Source organism: Pangasianodon hypophthalmus, chromosome 22, assembly GCF_027358585.1.
Source record: "Pangasianodon hypophthalmus isolate fPanHyp1 chromosome 22, fPanHyp1.pri, whole genome shotgun sequence".
Classification (NCBI taxonomy): domain Eukaryota; kingdom Metazoa; phylum Chordata; class Actinopteri; order Siluriformes; family Pangasiidae; genus Pangasianodon; species Pangasianodon hypophthalmus.
Window position 1 is genome coordinate 6,164,999 of NC_069731.1, and position 27,112 is coordinate 6,192,110.

Sequence of the window (27,112 nt, forward strand, 5' to 3'; positions counted from 1 at the left end):
TCTCTCCCACCCAGACAGCACAGCCAATTTTGCTCTCTTGACTCCTGGCCATGGATGAAACCTTTAAATCTGTTAAAAGTTTACAATTATTTAACGTTCCTTCTCCATGTTAAATAATGTATTTTTATGAACATAAAATGAGAACAATATAGATTTATTGGAATATATGTTATTTGCTCAATTATACCACAAAATGCTTGATTCTGATTAGTCAGAGAGTGTTGATTAATTTTCCATCACAGCACAGCTCAAGACAGTAGTTTATATTAATATGCTTGTTCCAATATGCTATTGTTTCTATAGCAACAACTTACACAGGGACTTGGTGTAAAGTTATCATAAAAACTATTCATCATAAAAACTAAATAATTTTTTTAAAGTGTAATTGGTAATATGGTGACTTTTTCTGATGAGATGTTTATTTAGCATTTTTGGAAGGAGTCTCCAGTGTCAGTGGTGTGTAACAGTTCTAGCTTAAAGGTTTCCGACATGAGAAAGTGCTCTGGGTAGCAGGCTTTGCAGCTTCTCTGTAATTTAATTTATTTTTGTCTTATTAACTTTAAAAGAAAGAAAAAAGAGAGACTGCTGAGAGAACGAGTGTTTATAGCTGCTATAACAAAGAGATAACACACACTAGCATGCTTCATGGACGTTCCATGACATTAAACACAGCCGTAAACAGATAAAAAGTCTTAAGTATTGCAAACTGCTGTAGTGTAAGAGGAATTAAACAATTCGGTACCACTATGCTGTTGATTATTTTCCTAGAACAACACACCCCATTGGTTTATTTCTTAGTTAAATAAAGGTTGAATGTAAGGGTGACTTTCACTTTTGCAAAAAGAAAAAAAATCACAAAATCAGACATCAGAGGAGGCCAAATCTATAAAAGCCAGTCTTGGATTTCTGCCTTTTCTTTTTATTTGATAATCTCTGCCCCATCCAAACAGCTTCAGGCTTAGACTTCATACTGTAAACACTCACAAATCAAAGGCTGCAGAGAAAAAAAAGAAGAAGGAGATACAATTCCAAACAGGTTATCTAAGAAAAAAAAAAAAAAAAAAGACACTACTGAAAACTCGCTCTAACATTCTGAGTTGTGATAATACACTTACAGAAGATATTAAGTTTGGTTCAGGTTAATCCTATAGAGTGTGTAAGGCTCATGTCGACTGATCAGAACTAAACACCACACACACACACACACACACACACACACACACACACACACACACACACACACACACACAAACCCACACTACTTTAAAGCTCTCCAGCCCTGTGCGCTATTATTGATAAGAAAAAGATGCTGGTCAATATACATCATCTAGCCGAAAGGATTACATTCTTATCTGAAATGATATTCAGTAAAGTATGACCACAGAAATGCCACTGGAAGTCTTTTCTGGACTTGGTCTAGTTCTATGAAGAAAAAAAAAAAAAAAAAAAGTTGGGAAAAACATTTTATTGGAATTATGATCAATGTCAAGATTAGACAGAGAAACAGAGTGTGATTTCTAGTTAAGCTTCTTCTTTGCTGCACACTATTTTTTCCCCATCCAGTCGTTGTATAGAAGTATAGAAGGTGTTACACAAACATACTTATATATTAAGTATATTATATATTTAATATATTTATATTAATTATATTTATTAAATATTAAATATATTATATAAAGTAGAATAATTATTGCACGGGTATTGAATAAACCAGTTATGAGTTGTGAATAACCTACAGAAAGCTCTATAAAAGCTCTAAATTTTAATACAATAAAAGAAACTTTTTGTTGTTTAGGGTTGAATTTCCCAGAAGCATTACAGCAAAAGGTCACTGTTAAATGGTAGAGAGAGCATCACAAACTCTCTCTCTCTCTCTCTCTCTCTGTATCAGTTACTATGATCTTAACATTATGGCGTCTTTGGGAAACTGTGTCCAGATAAATGTTTTTTTTTTTTTTTTTTTAAATAATCAATTCAAGCAACCAAAACAAGCAAGAGGAACCCTAATGTGTTTATACTAATGAAGTAGCAAGACAATTAAACTTTAATTTTGTCAGTTTTTATATTGGTGAATATTCAACACCAAGACGAACTCCTTGTACTCGCCAAACAAAAGATTCTGATCCTTATGAATCTGCAAGGGTGACACTCTGTAAAGTCCTGCTTTGGGGTTACTAACACAATCTGATATTGTTGACTCGTTTGTGAAGCTTCATTAACTAAATCAGCTCCCCTGAGCCACACCTATCATCTCTAAGAAGCTCGTTTGCATAGTGGACTCAGTGAGAAATCCCGAATGTATCTGTATTCATGAGCAATCTCAGCCTCCCATTGGTCAGCCATTCATGTTAGAGCTGATGGCGTGATTCCAAATTTTTACAGGACCCAAGTGCGCTATCGATGAATTTCTCAAAATGCAGAATTTCCTACCTCCAAACAGGAGTGATAATGTTGCAGCTCTTTAAGGTTGGCTAAAGGGAATAGGTGATAGGTTGAGTGACATCATCAACCATTAAGAACAAGCCAATGAGCAAGAGAAAGTGTGCGAGTTAAACTTACCTGCTCATTCGTGTAATTATCCAATCAGCTGAACAGGACAGGTGAAGATTTTTTCCCCCCTGTTCTTCGCCTGAACAGTCTCAGATTTCTCTTGACTGCTCTTGAAGCCTCAAGATTCAACATGTAATGCGTTCTGAGATGCTTTTCTGCTCACCACGGTTGCAAAGTGTTGTTATTTGAGTTACCCTAACCTTCCTCTCAGCTCGAACCAGTTTGGCTATTCTCCTCTGACCTCTCAATTGGGCGTTTCTGCATGCAGAACTGACACTCATTGGATATTTTTTGTTTTCAGCACCATTCTGCGTAAACTCTAGAGAACTTTACAGAAATCTGGATGTAGATCTACATCCCTAATGAGCAAACCAGGCACAATAGGGGCAAGGAAAAAAATCCTTGAGACAACACGAGGATGTAAAGTGATGCTAATCATCCTCATCCTGCACTGCAACCTTAATCGTCCTTAACATTTCTTAGAATTTGGATCGTATGGATTCCACTGACTGAAAACACAAAAAAGCATGCAGTTTTTACCAGAATATTGTACATTATTTCGGAAATAACTGTAGCTACTTGAGATTGTATTTTACTACATACTTAAATTATGTATGAATGTATCGTTGAACGCTCAGTCTACGAGACGCCGCAGTAAAAATGAGTGTGTGTGGAATCGTTTCTGCTATGTGGGTTACTGAACAAGGCCGCAACCACACACACACACACACACAGACACAGAGAACTGACAGGCTGCTCTGAATCAGTTCTGTGCTAAGGAGAAAGGGTGTGTGTTACATACACCCACTTGCAAACTGCAGCCGGCGATGTAATTGGCTAATGTATGCAGGAGCCAGTCCATGTTGGAGGGGTATCAAAAAGCAATCAACGCTCCATCGCTGATGAGCGAGGCGACCATGGAGATGATGCACTGGCCCTTCGAAGCACTGCACAATCACCAGACATTATTCTCGTGCCTCGACCCCAAAAACCAAAAAGAGAGAGAGGGAAAGAGAGAGAGATAGATAGATAGAGAGAGAGAGAGAGAGAGAGAGGAGGAAGAGCGGAGGGGATGAAGTTCGTCATTTACTGATTGAGAGAGACCAATTTGTCCACTTGAGCATTCAGCTAGGAGCTAGCATTGACTTTCAAATTTGGAGCTGCGTGAGCTGAGAGTTAGCTTTATTAGAAAACAATATTTTTTTTCTAGATCCCAAGTAAGCCTCTCCTTTAAAAAAAAAAATAATAAAAAAATAAAAACAACCACAAGAGATCACATAATGATATCTCTGTGATAAAATCAAATTTCATTTAATTCGCTTCATTAAATTCCACCATTTTAAATGAAATAGGAGAAATGCTGTTATTATGACAGCATTAATTATTCATCATTATGAGATACTCTCATTAACTGATTCTTGTGTGCAGTTCATTATACAACAGCGAAAAAAAAAAAAATCTGTTCGGATTCAGTGAATCGACTTGCAGTGCTTCACTGAATCATGAATCAGAAAGAAACAGACAGCTTGGCTGAAGTGAATGAATGCTTTCAAGAGTGTGTGTGTGTGTGTGTGTGTGTGTGTGTGAGCTTGAGGGATTGTATTTAGCTCTTTGTCACCACGAAACCACAGGAATTCAAACAGTTTTGACATTGTGGGAACGTTTGGTTGGTTACCCCAAAATCATTCCCACAATGTCAAAACTATCATGTATTCCTACATTCCTTAAAAAAAAACAAACAAAAAAAAAAAACAAAAAAAAAAATTATCCAAAAGATTTCCTCTAAGGTAATGAGCTTAAAGGTTAATGTACACATAGGGTTGCCAGGTCTACTTCAGAAAACTAGCCCAATAGTCAGTAGATCCAATCCAATTCTTAAACTCATAACCTGCTCCTCATCTCTGAAATCATGTCTTCTATTCCAAAATCTATTGTAATATTTACAAACCTCGGTGGCAGAAATGGTTCCTTAGAGCAACACTACAGAGGAACTGTTCTCAACTCCCCAAAGATCCTTTCTCTCTATGATTCGCTCAACCATTTTTGTTAAATGCTACTACAAAATCATAACATTTATGATGGGATTCTCTGTGGCACTAGCGAAAATGCTTAAAGATCCATCAATCAAAAGGTTCTTTAGGAAACCAAAAATTGTTCTTCTATGGCATACACGGTTATAAGTGGAAGTTATTTGTGATTGCACTCCTCGTTGCCACAAAGATGGAGATGGCTTCCCTTTTGAGTCTGGTTCCTCTTCCTTGCCATTGTCACCTCTGGCTTGGTCATCAAGAATAAATTTATAAATTTATAAGTTTAAAACTGTCACGAATTCAGATAATTATGTCATGAATTCATATAATTCTGTAAAACACTGACAATGGCCATTGTTAAAAGCATTATACAAATAAAATTCAATTGAATTGTGAATTAAAATTGAATCACATAAAAAAAAAAAAAAAACTTTTCTGGTACATTTATCATAAAAATTTGATCCTTATTAAGTCCCTATTAACCTCTGACGGCACTCTGATGTGCAGAAACAAATCGAATATGACTTACTGACCATTATTTTAGGAACACCTGTACATCTGCTCATGTATGCAATTATCCAATCATATGGTACCACAGATAAAAGACTAGAAAAAAAAGCTAAAAAAAAAGAAAACTGACCAGTTTCAGTGAGCCTGTGCCAACTATATCCTCGCTTCCACGTCAAGGTTTGGCATATTGTGCGTTCTGAGATGCTTTTCTGCTCACCACGGTTGTAAAGAGTGATTATTTGATTTACTGTAGCCTTCCTTTCAGCTCGAACCAATCTTCTCCTCTGACCTCTCTCATCAACAAGGTGATTTTGCATATCTGCTGCCATATGATTGGCTGACTGGATTATTTGCGAGAATGAGCAGTTTGTACAAGTGTACCTAATAAAATGGACTGTATGTAATAAATTTTCCTATAAAATTTTCATTTTCCATGAGCTAAAACACTGATTCGCTGTACTAGTACTAGTATTAGCATTAGCTGTATTAGTGTTAGTTAATAATGTAAAAGAAACGGTTCTTGTTGACGTAACGTTGCTTCCAGTCTATAAACACTCCTACACATGAACCTAAAAATGGACAAATTCACAGGCTTAGTCTATGTCCCCAAAACTCTCTCCCTCTCCCTCTCTCTCCCTCTCTCTCCCTCTCTCTTTCTCTCTCTATTATTGATATCTAAGCTCCACTTAGACACAGAGCAGGAGGATTTCACAGATGGCCGCAGTGAGGTTTTAGTCTTAGGCGGAGCGGGCAGCTGATTTCACACCGGTGTGTGTCCAAGTGTGTACATACTCATATATGTGTGTGTGTGTGTGTGTTTCTTTTCTGCAAAAGCAGGCCACTTCTAATCCAGTGAGTGTGGAAAAGGCCTGGAGCTAGGCTTTTGCTCAGGCCTTCCTTACAAAGCTAAACGTGCTGTGCTAGGATCCTGGACTCAGGAAACTGACTGCTGCTACGCTGATCAATGTTAGGGAGAGGAAAAACACAAAAAACAAAACGTGGTTAAGTTTAGAGTGTATCGAGTTTACTTGGAGCTTTAACACAAACTTGTGATGTTACATTTGATATCAAAACTTTGAGGCTACCTTTAATACCTTGTCAAAACAACAACAACATAAAATCACTTTCCTTTTTAGTTTTTAATCAGTTTTTCATTAATAATGATCATGTGACTGTTTTCAAATGTAATTTGCCTTACAGGCAGAACTGATGTCAGAACAAACGCACTATATACATTTAGACACAAAGCTCTGCTGCAGCTTCTCTTATGATATGATAAATATGTAAAATGGTGGAAGTTAGCTGTAGCTAGCTGTTTTTTTTTTTTAATGCAATCCCTTTCTTTAATGTTTCAGCCTAATTCTGTTAGTGGCAGATATTTTTCTTCGAGCAGAAATTGGCCAAATGTGCTTCCAAAATGCACACACAACATTACGAAACATTACAACAAACTTCACTGCAACACTGATAATTCACGCTACTGCTAACTTTTTTTTTTTTACTGTAGTATTATTTTCTTTTTAAAACCCTTTTTCAGACTGAGAGCCACGAATAAACAACTTTGTCACTGCCAAGAGCGTCAATAATCCAACATTTCCTTGAATGAACCATTGTTTACGTACCAGCATCGCTCTGGTGTTCTTTCCTGGAGTTGGATTAGCACATTGCATATCAAGAAATCGATTAAAAAAAAAAAAACTCCACACACATACAACACTTCTCAAAGACTGTCAAAGAACAAAGGGCCATTCTCTCAGTCACACCATATCTCATAAGTGAACTGAAGAGGCTTTGAACTTCAATTCGGAGACGCAATCTCAGAAACAGAATCCTAAAGCATATAAATATGGGCGAAATTTTTTTTAAAAATTGCATTGTCGCAAAAGAAAACAGCGAGCAAGGCGAGAAGTCTGATAAGCTCGGAGAATAAGCTGTGGAGATGAAACGCCACTTTAAACAAAGATAGACGTGTTCATATCCAAACAGAGCTGCAATCATATGAGGGTACATTTGGGAAGATGATCCAGAGGAAAGTGCACCGTTCTACAAGTCGCTAATTTCCGGTCTATTCACTGCGTCGCTTTCACGAGCGTAGCTCATCGTTGACCTCGGCAGCCATAATGACGAACACCTTAAGACACTTTTACAAACGTTTCTCTATCAAACTTTCTTTGATTGACTAACTCTGTGAAGAAAGGTTTTTTTTTTTTTTCTTTAATGATAAAGTCCAATTCACGTCTGGGAGAACGACGCTGGATACTGTCTTTCTCTGAGATAATGGCGCCTTTTGAATAGATTTTGATTCTAAGGTGCTAAAAACCAGATGATGCGGCCATTTAATATGTTCCACTTAGAGAAAAGAGGGACTTCTGAGCTGCTGCCTTGCGATAATTTGCTTCTTTTATTCTATCTGTTAAATTGACAACTCAAGGCGAAGGATGAGAACAAAGTTCTGTGTGTCGATAAAGTATTTTTCTTGCACTATACGGTTTTTCGAACTGAATGATTGCAAAACATTACATTTAAGAAATGTATTGTGTGACAAAATCATCTTCAGGGAAATGGTACGGAGCACATTTTTGAATTTTCGGTACAATCAATATCAAAGCAATAACTGATAATAATTCATAACATTGACATCGTGTTTGTTTTTTTTTTTTAAGTAACCAAGCTGACACTTGCATTCTACGTTCAGGTGCAGAAATAACACGTATGTGATAATTTATACCGCAGTGCTGCTGAATGCTCGAATCTGATTGGACAATTATTTTTTTAACTGAAGCTTTTAAAAAATCCTGGGAAAAAAATACAGAGCGAAAAACCATAAGCTTTCACACAAAAGTCATTTACACTGCAAATATAAAAAATTATAATAAATTAAATATAATAAATTATAAATATAACAAAAATCAATTAAAAAAAAACCAATCAAGTCCATGTATATGTATGCAAACATTTCCATTTCAAAAAAAAAAATAAATAAATAAAAATTCCAAACCTAATACCAATCGTTTCCATTTGTTACAGGGTCGGATTGGATTCATTCTTTTTGTTGTCTGATATCAGAGAGCTCTTTTAAATTTTTTTCAAAATTTTGTTGGGAATATCAGACTGATACCAATCCTTGGTATTATATTTGTGCATTTTCTTCAAAAAAAAAAAAAAAAAAAAAAGAAAGAAAAAAAAAAAAAGAGCATGCTGATATCGGAGAACAAAAAGAATGAATTCAATTTTACAAATGTTTTACAATTTTAAAGGTACAAAATTTTAACATAAAATCAGCTGCTTCCAATCAGAGTTTGTCTTTACTATTAAAAGAAAAATCTAAAAAAAAAAATCACAATTTATCATGACATCAATCTTATATCATGATATGATATTTCCCAGTCCTATGAGGATGATGTGCCTTCAGAATATGTAGACTTATCAGGAGGTAAAATCAAAGCACACACAGAACGCTTCCACAACCAACCTCCGTACACGTGCGACCAGGGGAAATGAAATATGGCTGATGTTGTAAAACATCTGCTGGCACTGTAACCTGTTCGGCGGTGCGCATTGCCACAGTCTGCTCCCTGAGTGACGGCGAGAGAAAAATCGAGGGAGGAAGATAGACGTCTGTGACCTTCGTGTCCTTCTTATTTGCTTCGTTTCCTCTCCGCTTCAATCTGAGCATCATCAGATCCCGAAAGAACTGTCAAACGTCTGTATGTGTGTGTGTGTGTGTGTGTGTGTGATGAAGGGGAGAACCAAGCATCAATCAGTCAGGCCTTAGCGTTTTTTATCGCCAGGCTTTTGCAGCTCTTCCTTCTTATCACCTGACCCAGTTGTTCTGCTCTTCCCGTGGCTTAAGGAAGAACTTCTTCGGAAAAAAAAAAAAAAAAAAAAAAAACTTGCAACTTCATACAACTTTCAGGTCCTGTGAACACTTCCTATGATTCATAAATCATTCTGACTGCACTCATTATTCTTTGTAATTTACAGTGCAATGCATTGTAAGCATTTTTCAGATATACAGCGAAGTATATCTTGATGATGCATAACAACATGAACGTCACTACTCAGCACAGCACACTCGCAAAAGCTTCATATTCAAATAAACACTTTCGTTTAGGGATAAAATATTGAAAGTGAATGATCCAAATGAAGTCCTTTGTTGTGATAAAATCAGATTGAATAAGCCGTGAGGTAAATAAACTAAAATGATCTATGGATAGACAGTATGTAGAACAGAAATTGATTTACTGTCGCTTATATTTTTGTAAATAAATAAAGTTTAAATTCTCAAACCTGATTGGTCAGAAGGCGTTGATTTATTTTCTATAACAGCAGCTCTGACAATAGTTCCAACTGTAATGCAAATCACGGGTTTACGTTAATGTGTTATTAAAAACGGATTTAAAAAGTCCGTAATTGTTTGGTGAAAATTTCAAATTTCCTGGAAGGAGTCTCCAGTGTCAGTGAGGTAAAGCTGTAACTTTGATTGGACAAAGGGATTTGCGGTTTCTCAAATCGCAAAAAAACGATAGAGGCTGGTGAGGGAGCGACTGTTTAAAGTTAAATGCTAACTCCATGAAAGTTCCACAACACAAAGTTTAACGTAGCTATAAACGGATAAAAAGTATTCACTAGTGTTTACTAGAACTAAAATAAAATCTTTGTGGTATACGCGGACATGCTGTGATTGAAAAAAAAAGTAAACTCAAAGATGCATCTCCCAGTCCTTGATGATTTTCCTACACCAGCACGTGTGCTAGTCCTTATTTATCCCGAAGTGTTAGTGAAATGATCTGGCAAAACATTCCTAAATCCCCGTTCTGAAGTGTGTACAGCTCTGCTAACCTTCCTGACGTAAAACGTTGGTTTATTTACTTGCTTTGTCATGTGGAATTTTCCAGCCTGGTGTTAAGATGCAGTCTTATGTACAAATCAAGCTGAGAGGCTTGTCGTTTAATCCTCCTACAGCACCTATGGGTTTTTTTTTCTTTTTTCGATAGAGAGGGTTTCATGCTTTTTCCATTTTAATATCATTTTCGCAGCGTCATCATCAGGGTAATGTCTTAAACATTATGGATTTGTTCAAAACTCTGTAAAGAGCAAAACTTCACACGCTGCAGCAGAGTGGGGGTTTCAAGCTCGCTTTCATTTAATGTGAAATTTATTAAATAACATATTGAGCTTTTTTAAGATTTTTTTTCACTATTAAATACAGTAATGTTTGAATTTGAACATAAGAGAGCATTTTTAGGATTTTTTTTTTTTTTTACTATTAAATACAATAATGTTTTGATGCAAATACTTTTTGCCCTTTTGTCCTTTTTTTCGTCACTGTGTTTTAGCCCTAAAAATCACACTTTAACTTTTTGGCTGAAAGAGTAAAAGTGTTTGAAAATAGTAACTGCAGTTACAGTTTTTTTTTTTTTATTACAGAGAGCCTTGAATTTCACTTTTGGTTTCAACCAAGAATTTTCATTTTATTACATCACTTTGGCAATCTGCGTTCTCTAAACGCCCCATCCAACCACGCATACACACCTGGTATAGCAGAGTTGCATGTCCTGCATTTGCATACTGGCACCTGATTGGCTCCTTTACTTTACGATGCAATAACTCCTACCTGTTTCATGTTCAATAATGACACAAATTTCCTAATCGGATTTCAAGTTCTTTCTACATCTTAAAAGAATGTGACAAAACCTCCTAATCACTCTAGAAGGATTTAATAAATATATGATTATACTATTAAATATATATACTATTAAAAATAGTAAGGCTAATAATTTTTATGGAAATGTAACATTTGGATGGAAACATATGTGCTATTAAATGTAAAAGTATGGATGAAACAGAGTGTGTGTGTGTGTGTGTGTGTGTGTGTGTGTGTGTGTGTGTGTGTGTGTGTGTGTGAGAGAGAGAGAGAGAGAGAGAGAATAAGCATGGTGTGTATTTAGGCAGGTGGAGCCGTGAGCTAAATCAGCCCATGACCCATTATCCATATTCATTACATGCGAAGATTCTGGTTGATAAAAATGGTTGATAAACACACACATATGCTCACACGCACATACACACACACTTTCACTGTGACCGCAAGCATTGTAGGCTAACCAAACACGCTTAATTGAGTCATATCTGCACAGCCTGGGCAAGGTGAAAGGGGATGTGCAAGTGTAATGATTGAATTGCATGTGTGTGTGTGTGTGTGTGTGTGTGTGTGTGTGCGTGTGTGTGCGCACGCGCTTATGCACTGGCCCCCTTTCACTCTCTCTCCATTCGGCTGGGGCCAAACTTGCAATGTTAAACGAGGCGAGTGTGTCCCCGAGGCAGAGGAGCAGCGGGAGGGGAAAAAAAAAAAAAGTGTTCCTCTCTCTTCCTCTAAGGATGACGAGGAATATGATGATGTCGGAGACAGACAGCAAGAGAAAAGAGAACGAGATTTGCTCTGGTGTCATCACATGGTGAGTTTTCATACATTATTCACCGTGGTTTCATTTCTGCAGTTACTCATCGACGTTTTAACTCCATTTGAGAAATAAAGCTAAATTATGGCGAGACTGCTAATTCAGAAGTCACACAGTCAGACTATACAGGATGTTTTCCGTCTCGTGAATATGCTACATGCCTCTTTAATCTATCAACAGCTTGGATGAAGAGTAACGACTTAAACTTGCAAGCACAAATCTTCGCTAAGGATACAGTTGGAGAATATCACAAGAGCACCAGTGACATTTGCAAAAATGAGCTTAAACTGACTAAACTGCTCATATTAAATTCATTTATTCGGTAAGTTCGTAGACACCGCAATCTTTCGCCAAATCACCCACAATTCTAACAAACAGGAATGATTTTTGTTGGAGTTCATATGAATGAAAGTGTTCAGAGAAGCTAAATTCACTCTTAAACATCCAAGACTTTAACAACTCTGAAATTCAAATGATTTAATAATAATATGATAATATTTTCATTTTTCAAAATCTGTGTTCTATGTATGAACATTAGCACCTCTAAAGAGTGAAGCTTCAAACATGTTTTTGCAATAATCCCAAAGTCAACTAGCATTTTAGGAGAACATTAATTTTCTGTATGTTTTTATTTTTGCACAAAAAAAACAGACCTCGGAAGTCAGAACTATGTCATATTCCATGGACCACAGACGCCTCCAGTGATCTGCATAGTCAGTGTAATAGATTTAACAAGCGAATATGTCTGTATGTTGTATGAAGAAGTGCTAGTGCTTTGTTCACTGCTCATGCTGTTAATTTGCTGTCACTTGCTGAACTCAGGATTGAGGAGACCGTTTGCAAGTAGGAATTAGAAGCTGCGGTGTTTTTTTGTTTTGTTTTGTTTTGTTTTGATGAAACAAAAGTCAGAGGTCGGAAATTGCAACCTTTAGTCAAATGCAGCACAAAGTTTTATACAGTCCTTTTTTTTTGGGTTTCATTTGAATGAGGTCATCAGAAAAGTTAACTCCACCCCGTAACCCCACCACATGTCGTAACTTTCTATACAAATTGAGGACAAGGTGACTAATAACACTGATAATAACGAGCAAAAGTAAAAATAAAGAAATGCCACGATGTCAACCCAAGTCAAGTCCCAATTTGTAACAATTCAGTGCGTGTGGAAAAGTTAAGGTTAGAGATTAGGGGCGGAGTTACCGTTTATACATTTTCTTCAAATGTCATTCAATTCATTCATCTTTAGTAAGTGCTTTATCCTGGTCAGGGACATAGTGGATCATGGGAATACTGGCTGTAAGGCAGGAATACACCTTGGATGGGATGCCAATCTATCACAGGGTATCATGCGCATACTCATTCACACCTTGGGGCAATCTAGATTCGCCAATCCATCCATGTTTTTGGGTACTGGGAGGAAAACGGAGAACCCAAAGCAGAAATCCAAGGGGAGGAGATCTGAAACTGAAACAACAGACCTGAGTATCAAAAACTGTGGCACTTAGGACATCATATGAATGATGTCATAAGATGTTTTACGTTCTGATAGGGAAACACTCTAGACGTCAACATACGTTATATGGCCAATGTATGTGGACACCTGAGCATCACACCCATATGTGGTTCTTCCCCAAACTGTTCCCACAAAGTTGGCACAGAATTGTACAGGATGCCTTTGTATGCTGTAGCATTACAATTTCCCTTCACTGGAACCAAGAGGCCCAAACCTGTTCCAGCATGACAATACCCTTTGCACAAGCGAGGTCCATGAAGACATGGTTTTCCAAGGTTGGTGTGGAAGAACTTGAGTGTCCTACACAGAGCCCTGACCTCAACCCCAGTGAACACCTTTGGGATGAACTGGAACACCGACTGCACCCCAGACCTCCTCACCCAATATCAGTACCTGACCTCACTAATACTCACAAATCCCCACAGCCACGCTCCAAAATCTAGTGGAAAGCCTTCCCGGAAGAGTGGAGGGTATTATAACAGCAAAGGGGGAGTAAATCTGGAATGGGATGATCAGGTGTCCACAAACCTTTGGCCATTTAGTGTAGAACCTTTAATGTGTGCCCCAGAAGGACTGAGATGAAACAAAAAAAACTCTTAATTGTGTGCAAACCAAATCAGATTCAGGAAATCATTCTTCATCATTAATATTCTCAGATGCACTACAGTACATCGCTTTCATATATTCCATGAAAAAACACAGTTGAGTGCCTTCTTGGAGATTACGCTCCAATAATCTGAGCTTTGTTCTGGTTTTAAAAGGACGTACTTGAGCCGGAGCTCCACTCCAGGCCTTTCCTCTAATGTCGATATTTAAATCTCACTTAGATCTCCGTCGTGATCTCTTTTTCCCAGCTCGTAAAACAACGATGGGGTGATGAGAGCGTAACAAAAACAGCAATCGATGATCTCGGAGTGTAAGCTAGATTCCTAAGCAGTTTGCCGCAAGATACGATAAACTTACTTTGACCTGAGAGATGAAGTTGCCATGGCGATCGCAGAAGTCCACTCTACTTATTGATATTTCGCTGATGTTACAAGGCACTGGACCAGATCGCAAGGCCCGATAGTGCTGATTAATTAATACCAATATTGATCAGCTGGAGCACGAGACGAGGCTGTTAACCGGGAGGCTGAAAGTCAATTGGTGCCGGCGGCGCGGTGCGGATCTCTGATATGACACGCTTAAATGTGGATTCTTAAACGCGGTTGTGCCTGTTGTCTGATCTTGACAATCACATACTTATGGTTTGTATGTGGGAAATAATGCTAAAGCCATGATGAAAAAAGATGAAAGAGACGTAGGACGCTTTCTTCTTTACAGGACTGCAAAGAATTTCATGGAATTTGTACAAATATAATAGCAATAAATTGTTAAAAAAAAGAAAAAAAAAAAGACTTACTAGTTTGGTATTAAACACTTAGACATAGCTGGTGCTAGCGACATGCAAATGCAGTAGTTTCCTCTGTTCCAGTCTGACACGTCAAAGTCACAGCCAAACAAAACATCAAAGCCCAGAACAAAACAACAATGTCCGCCAAGTCTATGGCCGAGGAAATGACTATTACAACTCACATGGTCAGTTGTTATGTGAAGCCTGTAAACACTCTGCTGAGTGGACTGAGACTCCTAGTCTCTGAGCTAATGCTATCTTCATAGACACCAGAGAAGCTTGAAAACGTTCCTGTATATTCTGGAAGCAAACACATACCACATACGTAATGATACCGAATCACGATTGATCTGTTCCAACATTGCTAACAAGAAAATCATAGCAGGCAATGAGGAAAAAAACAAAAAAAAACAAAACAGAAATCCTAGTTTACTACAAAACCTAGTGTACATTGATACACCAAGTAACAGCAAAAAATAAAAAATGAAAAAAAAAAAAAAAAACAGTGAGGTAATAATTTAATCCTAATAATAAGCAGCTCCTCTTTGTTTAACCAGTCAAAGAGATCTGAAAGCTTTTCTGCTTTTTAGTTAAAGCAGACTAAAGCAGACTAAACCACACCAGAAGACCAGAAGACATTTTTCTCCAATCTGTTAAGTTTTGGTGAACCTGTGCCAACTACAGCTTCAGAGTCCTGTTCTTGGCTGACAGGAATGAAACCCGATGACAGCTTCTGTTGTTGTTTCTTCCATATGCCTCATGGTTCTGTGCATTCTTGGCTGCTTTTCTGCTCACTACGGATGTAAAGAGTGGCTATTTGAGTCACCGTAGCCTTCCTGTCAGCTTGAACCAGTCTGACCATCCTCCTCTTATCTTTCATCAACAAGGCATTACTGCCTGCAGAACTGCTGCTCACTGGATGACGTCTGATGCTTGATGTGAACATTACCTGAAGCTCTTGACCTATACCTGCATGATTTTATGAATTCTGTTGCTGCAACATGATTGGCTGGGTGTATAGGATGGTGAATGTATACTGTTGTTATTAACAGACATACAGCAATAAACAATGAATAATGGACTATTCCGATTGAAATTTCTTTGCTGCTAGCATTATAATGTGTTAAAAACACTACATAGCAATCGGCGTTACAAATGATTTATGCATTTCCATAAATAAATAACATGTATAATGCATTATGAATGTTATGAACGTGTTAGATGCTCATGAAAATGTCTGATGATTGATGGTGAGCAAATAGAAGCAGGGCTATAAATAGAGCTGAGGATATTGTGCGAGGATTTTGACTCACAGAATTCTTTACAGCCGAATTCAGGAAAAAGGAAGATAAAGTGGAAACTATGGCCGGAAGTGACCTCTATCACCTTTTGAAAGCAGCACCCGCTGCCCATCACCCTCTGTTCTTTTTTTTTGGGAAAACGAACGAGAGAAATGCACGCTGTGGACATGTTTCTAACACGCATCAAATTTTCCAGCGCAGGAAACGTGCGTCAGTTGGCGCTGCGTGCCGCGATGCTGTCCCCTATGAAATACACCGCTCACGATCGTTCAGTTTTTCCGACCGGACGTGCCATCACTGCAGAGCAGGCGGCCGGCGATAATAATAACAATAAAAACAAATAATCTTGAATGAATAGGCGAGGAGATAAAAAAATGACAAATTGTCTTGATATCGCTCCGCTTGCATTTGCATAGCTCATTTGCATAGCTCATTTGCATAGGATAATATGGCGGCTTTCGAGCACACAGACACGGAGGAAGACGGCGCTTCCCGAGTGAGAGCTGAGCCGGCGCTGGATGTCAGCAGATGCCACTGGGAAAGTTGGCACGGAGCGAGCACACTTGGTGTGACATAAATCGAGATGGAAGAATCATCGTCGGTGTAGGAAGCACCACTTAAGCACGATCTGTGGTCAAACGAGGCGCTTTCTCTGAGGACCAGATGCTGAGTTAGTTCAGATGGGAATTTAATCACAGAACCTCATGTTCTGATCAATTCACATCATCTCTTTTCATTTTATAGCGACATAAGTGCAACATTTATTTTTTTTAAAAAAAAGCAACGTCATCTCATAATCTCAATTTTTAAAAAAAAAAACATAATACTATGGGGGTGCAAATAAATAGTTCCACAAGATCCACAAATAAAATAAACACTGAGTCATTCACAAATATAAAAACAGGTCCACTAATAAATAAAATGAGATTTGCTAATTCACAAAATTAGCAAAATATGTTCAGAAAGCACAACCCGCATCACTCGCAGTCTTGTTTATTTGTTAAAAAAAAAAAAATTTCGGAGCGCGCTTCGTGCGTGACTCTTTACACATCATGTGGCACTTGTGGAACATTTATCTGTGATTTTCTGAAACATTTCTCCCATTGACTTAGTGTAGTTCATTCCACGATGTTGGGTTTGCTTGTTTTTTCCACTGGGTCAGATAGCGAGACGACCTTTTACTAACGCGTTACTCCACGTCACTCCATCCAATCACAGCATATATACACTCAACCAATCAACAAACATTATGATATGACAAAATAATATCATAATATCATGAAAAATGATGTCACGATACACTTTTCTGGGATGTTCTGGATATTGTAATAGGTATTTTTATTAAATAATAATAAACTCACTAAAAGCAGCTGATGTAATGCTAACATTTTTTATTTACAAAATTCAAAAATAAAATTAATTAAATAAATAAAATAACAATATAATAACTAATTATTTATGTATCATATTAAATATATTTAATTCTAATATATTAAATATTTTTCTCCTTTTCAAAAAACTTTTTTTTATATTAATAATAAAAAAGTTTACATTTTTTTATCTTTTTTTTTTTTTTTTTTTTTTTTTTTAACAACACCAAAGCTACTATACTGCTGTAGGTTTGCAAGTAAACCTATACATCGTGATACATATCGTGTACAGCACAAACGCCTTGGAGAATCGTGATATATTTTTGCCGTACCATCCGCACCTATGTAATGAGTAAAACTTCGAATAAATACACGTATCACATTAGTGTGAGTATAAATTTAAATTGTAAAATACTCATAAAATACTCAGGAAAATAATCATTTATAGATTTAAAAGCCCTAGATAGATTTGAAACTGATGTCAGTTCAATTGAAGAGGGAAAAATAGAAAAATGCAAATACGTCCTGCAGGATCCTGGCCAATTTATTAGGACGAGTCATTTTACGCACTTCGAACATGGCAACGTTGCATGAACACACACACACACAGACTGACACTATTATGCGACCCGTTCTGACATAGGAATCCATCCATTACAATAAGTACCATAAACACACACACATACAATGACATGTTGGCAGCCGAGTCAGCAACACTCTGGCAGTGGTGTTGGGAGTTGTGTGTGATAAATCCCATGCAGAGATCTGAGTGTGAGCTGACAGGCCTGGTTGCGCTCCGGTGTGACATCATCGGCTCGTGCGGTACAGCGTGGACGCTATGAAGTCGGAGTGACAGCCTATTACACATGCCATTACCACGAGGGAGGAGCTCAGACTGCGCTGCACTACTTCACTGCACTGCACCCATATCTTCCATCAGCTGCATGAGATTCTGCGCATTCTGTAAAATGACTGTGATAGAACATTTAGAACTGCAGTGTGTGTGTGTGTGTGTGTGTGTGTGTGTGTGTGTGTGTGTGTGAATAATATATGTGATCATATATTAATCTGACTCCTAAGCTATTTTCCAATTAATTACTCAACTGTCTGATCTATCAGTGCGTCGTGTGCACTTATTAAATCTAAAAATGATATAAAAAAGGGAAAATATATAAAAACATATAAAATATGGGAAAAAAAAAAAAAGAAATCACAACACTTCCGCGATACGATCAAAATATCATATCGCGATACTTTTACGATATACAATAGGTATCACGATATGCAGTTTTGCTATTAAACTATGGCACCAAAACAGCAGTGTTGCAGTTATTAAAAAAATGTTGTCTGCAAAAAATAAATTACTGTAGACTGAAAGGGAATAAAAAAAAATTAATAAACGAATTACAGTCTGTAACTTAAGAGAGTCAGGTGAGACAAATCAGATGCTTCCAAAGAGAGTTTGTGATTATTTTTCGAAAGTTCTAAAAAGATATCGCAATATTTGTAATATCTCCGAAACGTGACATCGATATCGTGGCATAATTTATCATGATAGCGATTTTATATCGCCATATTACCAAGCATTTAAAAATAATTACATTAATAAATAATTAACTGACAATTAAATAATTCTTTATTAGTCAAGGTTTATTAAATAAACAAGGAATGATTGCAGAGAAATGACCGGTGTTATATTCAATTATAGATAGATAGAGAGATAGATAGATAGATAGATAGATAGATAGATAGATAGATAGATAGATAGATAGATAGATAGATAGATAGATAGATAGATAGATAGATAAGCACTTTTTTTTTTTAACTTATGACTCATGAGTAATTAATCCAAACAAGTGCTCAAAGAATCGATAAGAATCGAAGTAAAAGAGCAGGACTTCATGATGAAATTTAATTCTAAATTTGCTAATCTTTTTTTCCTATAAAACTTGGGTCAGTAAGTCAAATGTTCGAAGGTTAAACATGTCACATAACAAGAGCTGTGACTAGCAGAGAACGCTGAGAGCAATTACGTAAGGAATGAAACACTACAGGACGTGACATTGCCGTGCCAACGATGATTAGTTTCCTTTCCTGAAGTGTTTCTTCCACTTATTCCACAACCATTTACCAGTGCTAACAATATTTGTTTACATGCTAACGAATGACATCGTACTTTTCATCCGTTTATAGTTACATTTACTTAGAGATGGCGCTGGTCCGACGCCTGTCATCGAAATCGAGTCGATGTCAGCAAAAAACGGTGGATTGGATTTTGGAGAATACGTTAAATCCTGTAACAAACGGCAATTAGATTTGGAAAAGGAATTTCTTTTAAAACCGGAAATGTTTACAATACGAACAGACTCCACCGTTTTTTTTGATTGATTGATTTGATGATAATTCTACTTTATACTTTTATATTATATTTACAATGTAAGTGATTTGTGAAGTGCTTCAGGAACAAAAAAAAAAAAAAAAAAAAAAAACATTTTAAAGCTTAGTAGTTTCTACAGAAAATGATATCAGATATTCAGAGTTTTAGTGTCATTATCAGTAGTGGAAAAGAAAAAGTGGTATCGTGCCTTCTCTAACATTTAATGTTTGATGAACGTCAGCTGTAAACAGTCGTTCCTTTACACGCCTCTCTTTTCTCACAGCTTGTCATATCACCAAGAAAACTCACTAACACTGGAGACTCCTTCCATAAATGTAGCAACAATTATACGTTTTTGTTTGTCGACAGCGTTTTCTCTATCTGTTCATGTTTAGGCTTAGATTACGCCGAGATAACAGTTACTATAGAAACGATAACGTATTAGAACAAGTGCATTAATATAAACCTGTGATCTGCATTGCGGTTTTGGAAAATTAAACGAACAACTATCGACCAATCAGAGTTGAGAATTCGGCAGCGCTGTGGTGTAAATCTACGTGTACATGTATATTCTTCATACGCTGGTACTCGTAACGTTCCACCTCGTATACACGTCTAACTGTCAGCGTACGAGATGAAAATGGGACGTTTTGAATCGTCTCTACAAGTCTCTGTCTTCCTTTTCGCTCCATAGACAGGCACGTTTTTACAAAATCCATACAAATCCCATCTTCACTGCTCCTGTATATCATTAATTCCACAAAGCCATACAAAACTATGAACCCGGTGTATCTGTGTCACACAGAGTCTCCATTAATCCACATTTTTTAAAAAATTTTTTGATGCTTTCTGGCATAAAATCAGGCTAAAACAACATCTGTACACATCTGGATCCCAAATCTGATACAGTCTTATTCTGAAACAAAACAGTAACGAAGAAGCTAATGCACCAGCTATGCGTTTACTTGATCAAATTAGTGTTTGTGAAGACTTGCAATACAATACAGGAAGCGATGGGGGCGATGTTGCACATTAACACATAGACAGACAGACACACAAACACACGCACACAAACACACGCACACAAACACACACAAGTTAACAGTTAGCGATTATGTTTTGGCTAGTAAATGATGGAAGGAATTTGGGAATTTGAGAATTTGAGAAATTGAGAAACGTCGATTTACGCTGAACTTTTTATCAGTGAAAGCTGCTTCTTAGCAGATTCAGAAGAAAATTATTCGGTGTAAAGATTAACCTGTGTGTTTTCCTTTAAAACGAAAAGTTTCCTCGCATTTATATGTGGCATTTGGGTAACAGTAGGGTGACTATTTTTATTCCCTAGTGATTTTATTCGATCACGTTTGAAAATTCATATTTTTCCATTGTGTTATGTTTTCAGTTTGTTATTACAAAACAGTAAAACAGGGAAATGATCATTAGATCACTAGATCAGCTATTTTAATAAGAGAAAAAGTCTATTTAAACAAATAATTCTTATTAATTAATGCCATTCTATAAATTATGTATAACAGTCAGAGACAGAAAAGAAATCAGATGCCGAAAAACAGGTGCGATGAAAAAAAGAAAAAACATAATTTATCATGGTATTATCGGAAAATCCAGGCAAGCTAATCAAGGAGCGCTGAGTGACTATTTTTTGCCTTATCATCCAAAGTGGTGGAAACGGAGAGGGGTGAATTATCAGGCGGCTGCAGATTGCCAGCCCGGAATTTTAATGGTAATAATCGGGGGGCCTCTGATGGTATATCTGGCAGCTCCTATCTTTCCCATTATCGCCTTCTATCGCGCCGGCCATCGGAGCAAATTAATGGCGCTCTTTCGCCATCTCCTTTTTATCGGCGCTCGGAGAGCAGCCCCAGGGATGGGAATAAGCAAAATATTAAAATGCTGCATGAATCACAATTTTAGATAACGGGCGGCCTGAAAGTTGTGGGAAGGAGGGAGGGAGCTCGGGATGAGGTGGGTGTTGGGGTTATGTTATTTTTTTTTGTCCTTCAGGATGATTCTGCAGCGGTGACTTTCCACTGCTGTGAAATTATACCTTCTTTATTTCAGATTTCGCATGCTGTACGACCCTCTTACACTGTGTGTGTGTGTGTGTGTGTGTGTGTTAGTCACACTATACATCACTGCATGACAAAACTGCCCTTTATTCTTTACACCTCATCTTCCCAAACGCGTTTAACAGTGAAATTGCTTACAATGGTATCAGAAAGACAGACTAGATGGACGTTACAAAGCAAGCGCATGTTCTTGCTGTACACGAGCGGCTCGTCTCTTATTCCGAATCTAAGCTGTTACTGTAAAGATTTCCTACAAACTGCTCATGCCTGGCAAGTAGTACAGAACCAAGCTTCATGTCAAAAGAACAGCGTCAGCAAGAGTGTCTATGCGTCCGGTCTAGTTGTATGAGCGATATTTGCAGATTAATAATCTGCAAATACACTGTCAATATTTACAGCACAATCAAATACAATCACTGTATCGCTGACCAAACAAAAAAACCAAACAAAAACATTTTCTAGATGTGAATCGAGCCGGATGTAACGTTCACTATATGAGGAATTAAAGCCTGAACTTTTTTTCACACTCATGATAACCATGATCGCTCGCAGTTATCACAGAAAATCGCACGTCGTTTACATGAACTGTTGAAACAAATAAGTACACAGAATCCATTCTGACTGGAAACGTGTCTGAATGCAAACACAGAAGTTAATCAGTACAAAGCAAACTTACACACACACACACACACACACAGATACACAGCTTTCAAGACTACTGTAACACGATCAAGGAGAGGACAGTCAAGTAGTCCTACAGGAGAGTTTACCCTGTCCCTCAAAACAATTCAGAACACACACACACCCACACACACACACACACACACACCCACACACACCTCAAGGCCCTTGCATCACACATGACAACATGCACTAATTACACTAATCTCGCCAATCAGTTACTATATCCCAAACCTACGTCCATTACTACGCCCTAAATAAACTAGTCTGACATTTTGAATCCAGCCTTATCGCATTAATATCTGAGTTTAGTTTTCATAACCAGCTGCCCACGCTGCAAAAACAATCATCTGAACATCTCACGGCGGTGTTTATGCATTTTCATGCAATCGTTCCGATCGTTTCAGAAGATTGCTCTAAGACACAAAATGCTAAATAATATAAATTCATATATTATTCATGGAAATAATACATGAATGATAGTTTCACATTTATTGTATAGTGCAAAACCAACCAGAAATACACACAAAAAAATAAATAAATAAATACAGGAGGGGTTGGGAATACAATCTGGCTGTCATGTAATAATAATAATAATAATAATAATAATAATAATAATAGGAAAAACATTATTACTGTTCAATTTTAATTGCTATAACAAACATTATAGCAAAAATAATAATACTAATAATAATTACACTAATTATATTTGTGTTGTATTCCCGATTCATCATATAATACACATAATTAATTCACATGTGTATCATTATTATTATTATTATTATTATCATCATCATTATTATCATCATTATCATCATTGTTATTATTATTATTATTATTATTATTATTATTATTATTAATGTAATTATTCCCATTATTATCATGGTTGTTGAAATGATATCTCTCAATGATATGATTCTGTGTGTGTGTGTGTGTGTGTGTGAGAGATACAGTTCTTCATCTTACTATAGATTTATTTATATATTTTATGACATTTTCTCCAGAAGTGTCCACAGCACGTGACCACTACTACACTTCCAACTCAATGTGTCCAGCATAAATCCCTCTTTAAAAGAGTATATTAAAAAAAATAATAAAATAAAAAAACAACCAAATGGAGCCTGTATTTTTGGACTGTGACATGATCAGCTGAACTCGCACACTACTGTACTAAAGAGTACGCAGAGTGTTATTTCTACAGCACTACTCAGCAGCAGTGTAGTGTGCTCTTTCAGCTGTAGTCCACATAGCTGAGGAAAAGAAACAAACAAATCAATCATAATAAAACAACAACAACAACAACAACACAGCTGCACCTGCCGACTCCAGCACTCAGCAACTTGTCCGCTTTGTTTTTTTCTTGTTTTACGTTTTTATCTAACCAACTTTTGTGTCTCAGATAAAGCGAGCTCGGATTATGAAACATGAGGAACAGGAGGCACTTACGTTTAATTTGCCGCGGGTTGCTCTGCTTTCTGCGGGACATGGCTGCTGTGAAGCCGGGTCTAACAGTGCCACAGAGCCGGGCGACGGTGCATCCAAGAGCCGGAGAGTCGCTGGAGAAGAGCGGGAGGGGAAACGAGTGACGGCGTGTGTGTGTGCTGTGCGCACTGTTTCTTCTTTTGCCTCTCCTCCTCCCTCTCTCTCTCTCTCTGTCTCTCTCTCTCTCTCTCTTTCTTTCTCTCTCTCTCTCTCTCTCTCTCTCTGTGAGGTGAGGCTGCACGGTGCGCCGCTTCGCCGGAACTGACTGAGGAGGTGAAGGCGTTTCGCGGTTTTGTTTTTGAAGATAAGGTTTGGGCCTCGCCGGGCACCGTAGGCGAACTTCACTTAACTGCGCGTGCGGTCCAAGTTGATTATCGAGTTCGAAGCTGGTGCATCTGCTTATTGCTCAAAAGCTAACAAATCACTGCTCACTGTTCTCACACTGCTCGTTTATCCCAACACACTATTTATAACATAAGTGTCACACGCAGACTTGAAATAGTTATTCTGATAGCTGTAGATAAACTGCTGTCACGGTTAGACTATTTGTTTGTTTGTTTGTTTATTATGTATAACATTAACATCATTCACACTGAGCTAAAGGCTAGACAGAAGGCACCATATAACAGCTGAAAAAACACAACTGACTAACACACGTGCAGGTTTAGACAGACAGATAGATAGATAGATAGATAGATAGATAAGACAGGTAGCTAGACAGACAGGTAGCCAAACAGATAGATAGATAGATAGATAGATAGATAGTCCAGAAAGCATAATTACTGTAGAGTCATCAAGAAATGGATTATTGTTGTTTGTTTGTTTGTTTGTTTGTTTAACCCTTAAGAACACCACTCACACTGTCAGTGAAAAAGGACTAGGCAGAAGGCACCATATAACATCTAAACACCACAGCTGACTAATACAAACAAACAAACATGCAAACAAATGTGTCAATAAATAAATAAAGAAAGAATCCTCAAGAAAATAATAATAATTATTATTTTGTTAATTTATTCAAAACCTTGATAAAGAGCATTCACATTGTCAATAAAAAGGAGAAGAAAGAAGGCACAGCTGTCTGATAGAAATATACATGTTTAAATAAACGAGTGAACAAATGAATGAATGAACATATGAACGAACAAACAAACAAACAAATAAATAAATAAATAAACCTCAAGAGCATGCACAGATCTAGAAATAACTTGAATGAATAGTCTAAAATTAGGTTTGGTGTATGTGATTACAGATTAATTGGAGAATTATCAAGAAAAGAATACTTGTTATTTATTTATTTATTTATTTATTCAAAACTTTAATAAAAACTTTTGCACTGTCCATAAAAAGAAGAAGGGGGAAGGCACCATGTAATGACTGAAAAACACAGCTGACTAATAGACATAGATGATTAAATAGATAGATAGATAGATAGATAGATAAAAATGTGCTATAATTACATTCGGTGGAGGTGATTTTGGCTTTACAAAAGTGCCATTTCTGTAGAATGAACTAGAAAAGAATTATTCAAAGTGTTACTTTTTTTTTTTTTTACAACAGTCGAAAAATCAGCAATGATCCCTCAGTCCAAATCTCAGAACTTTTGCACTGTGAGAATATTTTCTTTTCTTTTTAAAGATAAATGTGCACATTTCTATGAAGTATCATGACACAGATTTTACTCACCTTACTGTGTATGAAATACTTGTTAATAACTTGTCAGAGTTTATCCACAGGAAGGAAAGGAAAATGTCATTCCTACTTAGGAACATGATTAGGAAAAGAGCTCTGATGAAAGGTAAGAGTCGTTCTAACGTGTGTTTTATTGCATCTATGAGTGAGAAGAGCAATGGCTCCATTTTTGAGCTTTGCTGAAAAGATATTTTCATTTTCATACTGGACTTTAATAGTCATTAATAATTAAGTGAATAACTAATGGAGTGTCCTTTTTATTGTTACAGTATTTTTACATAAACTATATCATATTACATATTTTCATCACCATTATCTAAAACAGTGGTTCTCACCCCTCCCAGGGGTCTGTGAAGCAAAGCTATAGGGTCTGTGATTTATTTATTTATTTATTTTTATTTATTGCAGTGGTGAAAATCACAAGCCACATTAGCAATGTTATTATATTTAGGGGTCCAAGCACCAAAATCGATCTAATTTGCTCTATCAGGAATAGAAAGGCTCCAAAAATATTATTTGTCAAATTTGAATAATGTTCATGAAATAAATCCTTACTGAGGAGGTCTGTGGAATTTATTTTATAGTAAAAGGGGTCCCTGGCTATAAAACATTTGAGAACCATTAACCTAATAAAAACAACAGCAACAACAACAACAACAACAACAACAACATGCATGGTCTTATGAGAAAACTAAAGTTATAAGAATTTGCTCAGATGGTCTGAATGTCCTTCCTGGTACAACATCCTGTCCAAAATTAAATACATTTTGTTTTAGATCTTCAGTTGTTGCCTTCTGTATTAATGTGTACACATTTTAGATCCAAATTCATTTCTAAATAAAATAATTTGGAATTTAGAAATCATTTGGAATAATCTGCAATAATTTCAAAAATACATTTTCCAAAAGAAAAAAAAATGTTACAAAGGTTTTGCCATTAAACAGGCGGATTATTGATCACTTTTCAGATAAAAACAGAGACGTATAAATGAAAGTCTACAAAAGTGCTACAGCAGTTCTCAGAATTCAAAGCAAATGATTTTCTGATAAAACTTAAAACTACATAACAGAGTACCTAAGAAAATTGATTTTGAAAAACAAAATGTGGCCACACTTTCTTTCTTTTAATGTTCACTGCTCTTTATAGTCACTAATTTCATCTATAGAAAGGTTTCATTATATTAAAGCAAATTTGTTTTTAGAGATTTGTTTTACGAGTATTTTAAAGATATATATATATATATATATATATATATATATATATATATATATATATATATATATATATATATATAAGTTGACTTCGCTAGCCAACTGTGTATATATATATATATATATATATATATATATATATATATATATATATATATATATACACAGTTGGCTAGCGAAGTGTAATGAATAACGTATTAACATTTAGAATGTCTGCATCATGATGCAAAACCATTTTGGTCCTCAAACTGGCAACACCAAACTTTTGCAAGAATTTGGCAAAAAAAGTTCATTTTGTTTCTCCCACACACACACACACACACACACACAGACTGAAGACTCCATGTTTGGCCTCATATATAGTCGAAGAAATCCGGCAACATCCACGTCACGGCAAATCCCTTTTATCGTCATTACTCAGATTTTAAGTATCATTCCTTAAACAGTGGCAGGGCCT

At 36.6% G+C, this 27,112-nt stretch overlaps 1 protein-coding gene across 1 annotated transcript in view; it reads right to left on the minus strand.

Annotated features, from left to right (window-relative positions):
• The window catches only part of zfpm2a (zinc finger protein, FOG family member 2a), a 148,347-nt gene extending 124,334 nt beyond the window's left edge, over positions 1 to 24,013 (minus strand). Inside the window, exon 1 of the mRNA XM_026924617.3 lies at positions 23,717 to 24,013. Within this exon, the coding sequence (XP_026780418.1) occupies positions 23,717 to 23,756 (40 nt within the window). The 5' untranslated portion in view covers positions 23,757 to 24,013. The remainder of the gene's footprint in view (positions 1 to 23,716) is intronic.
• Positions 24,014 to 27,112: the final 3,099 nt, after the last annotated feature.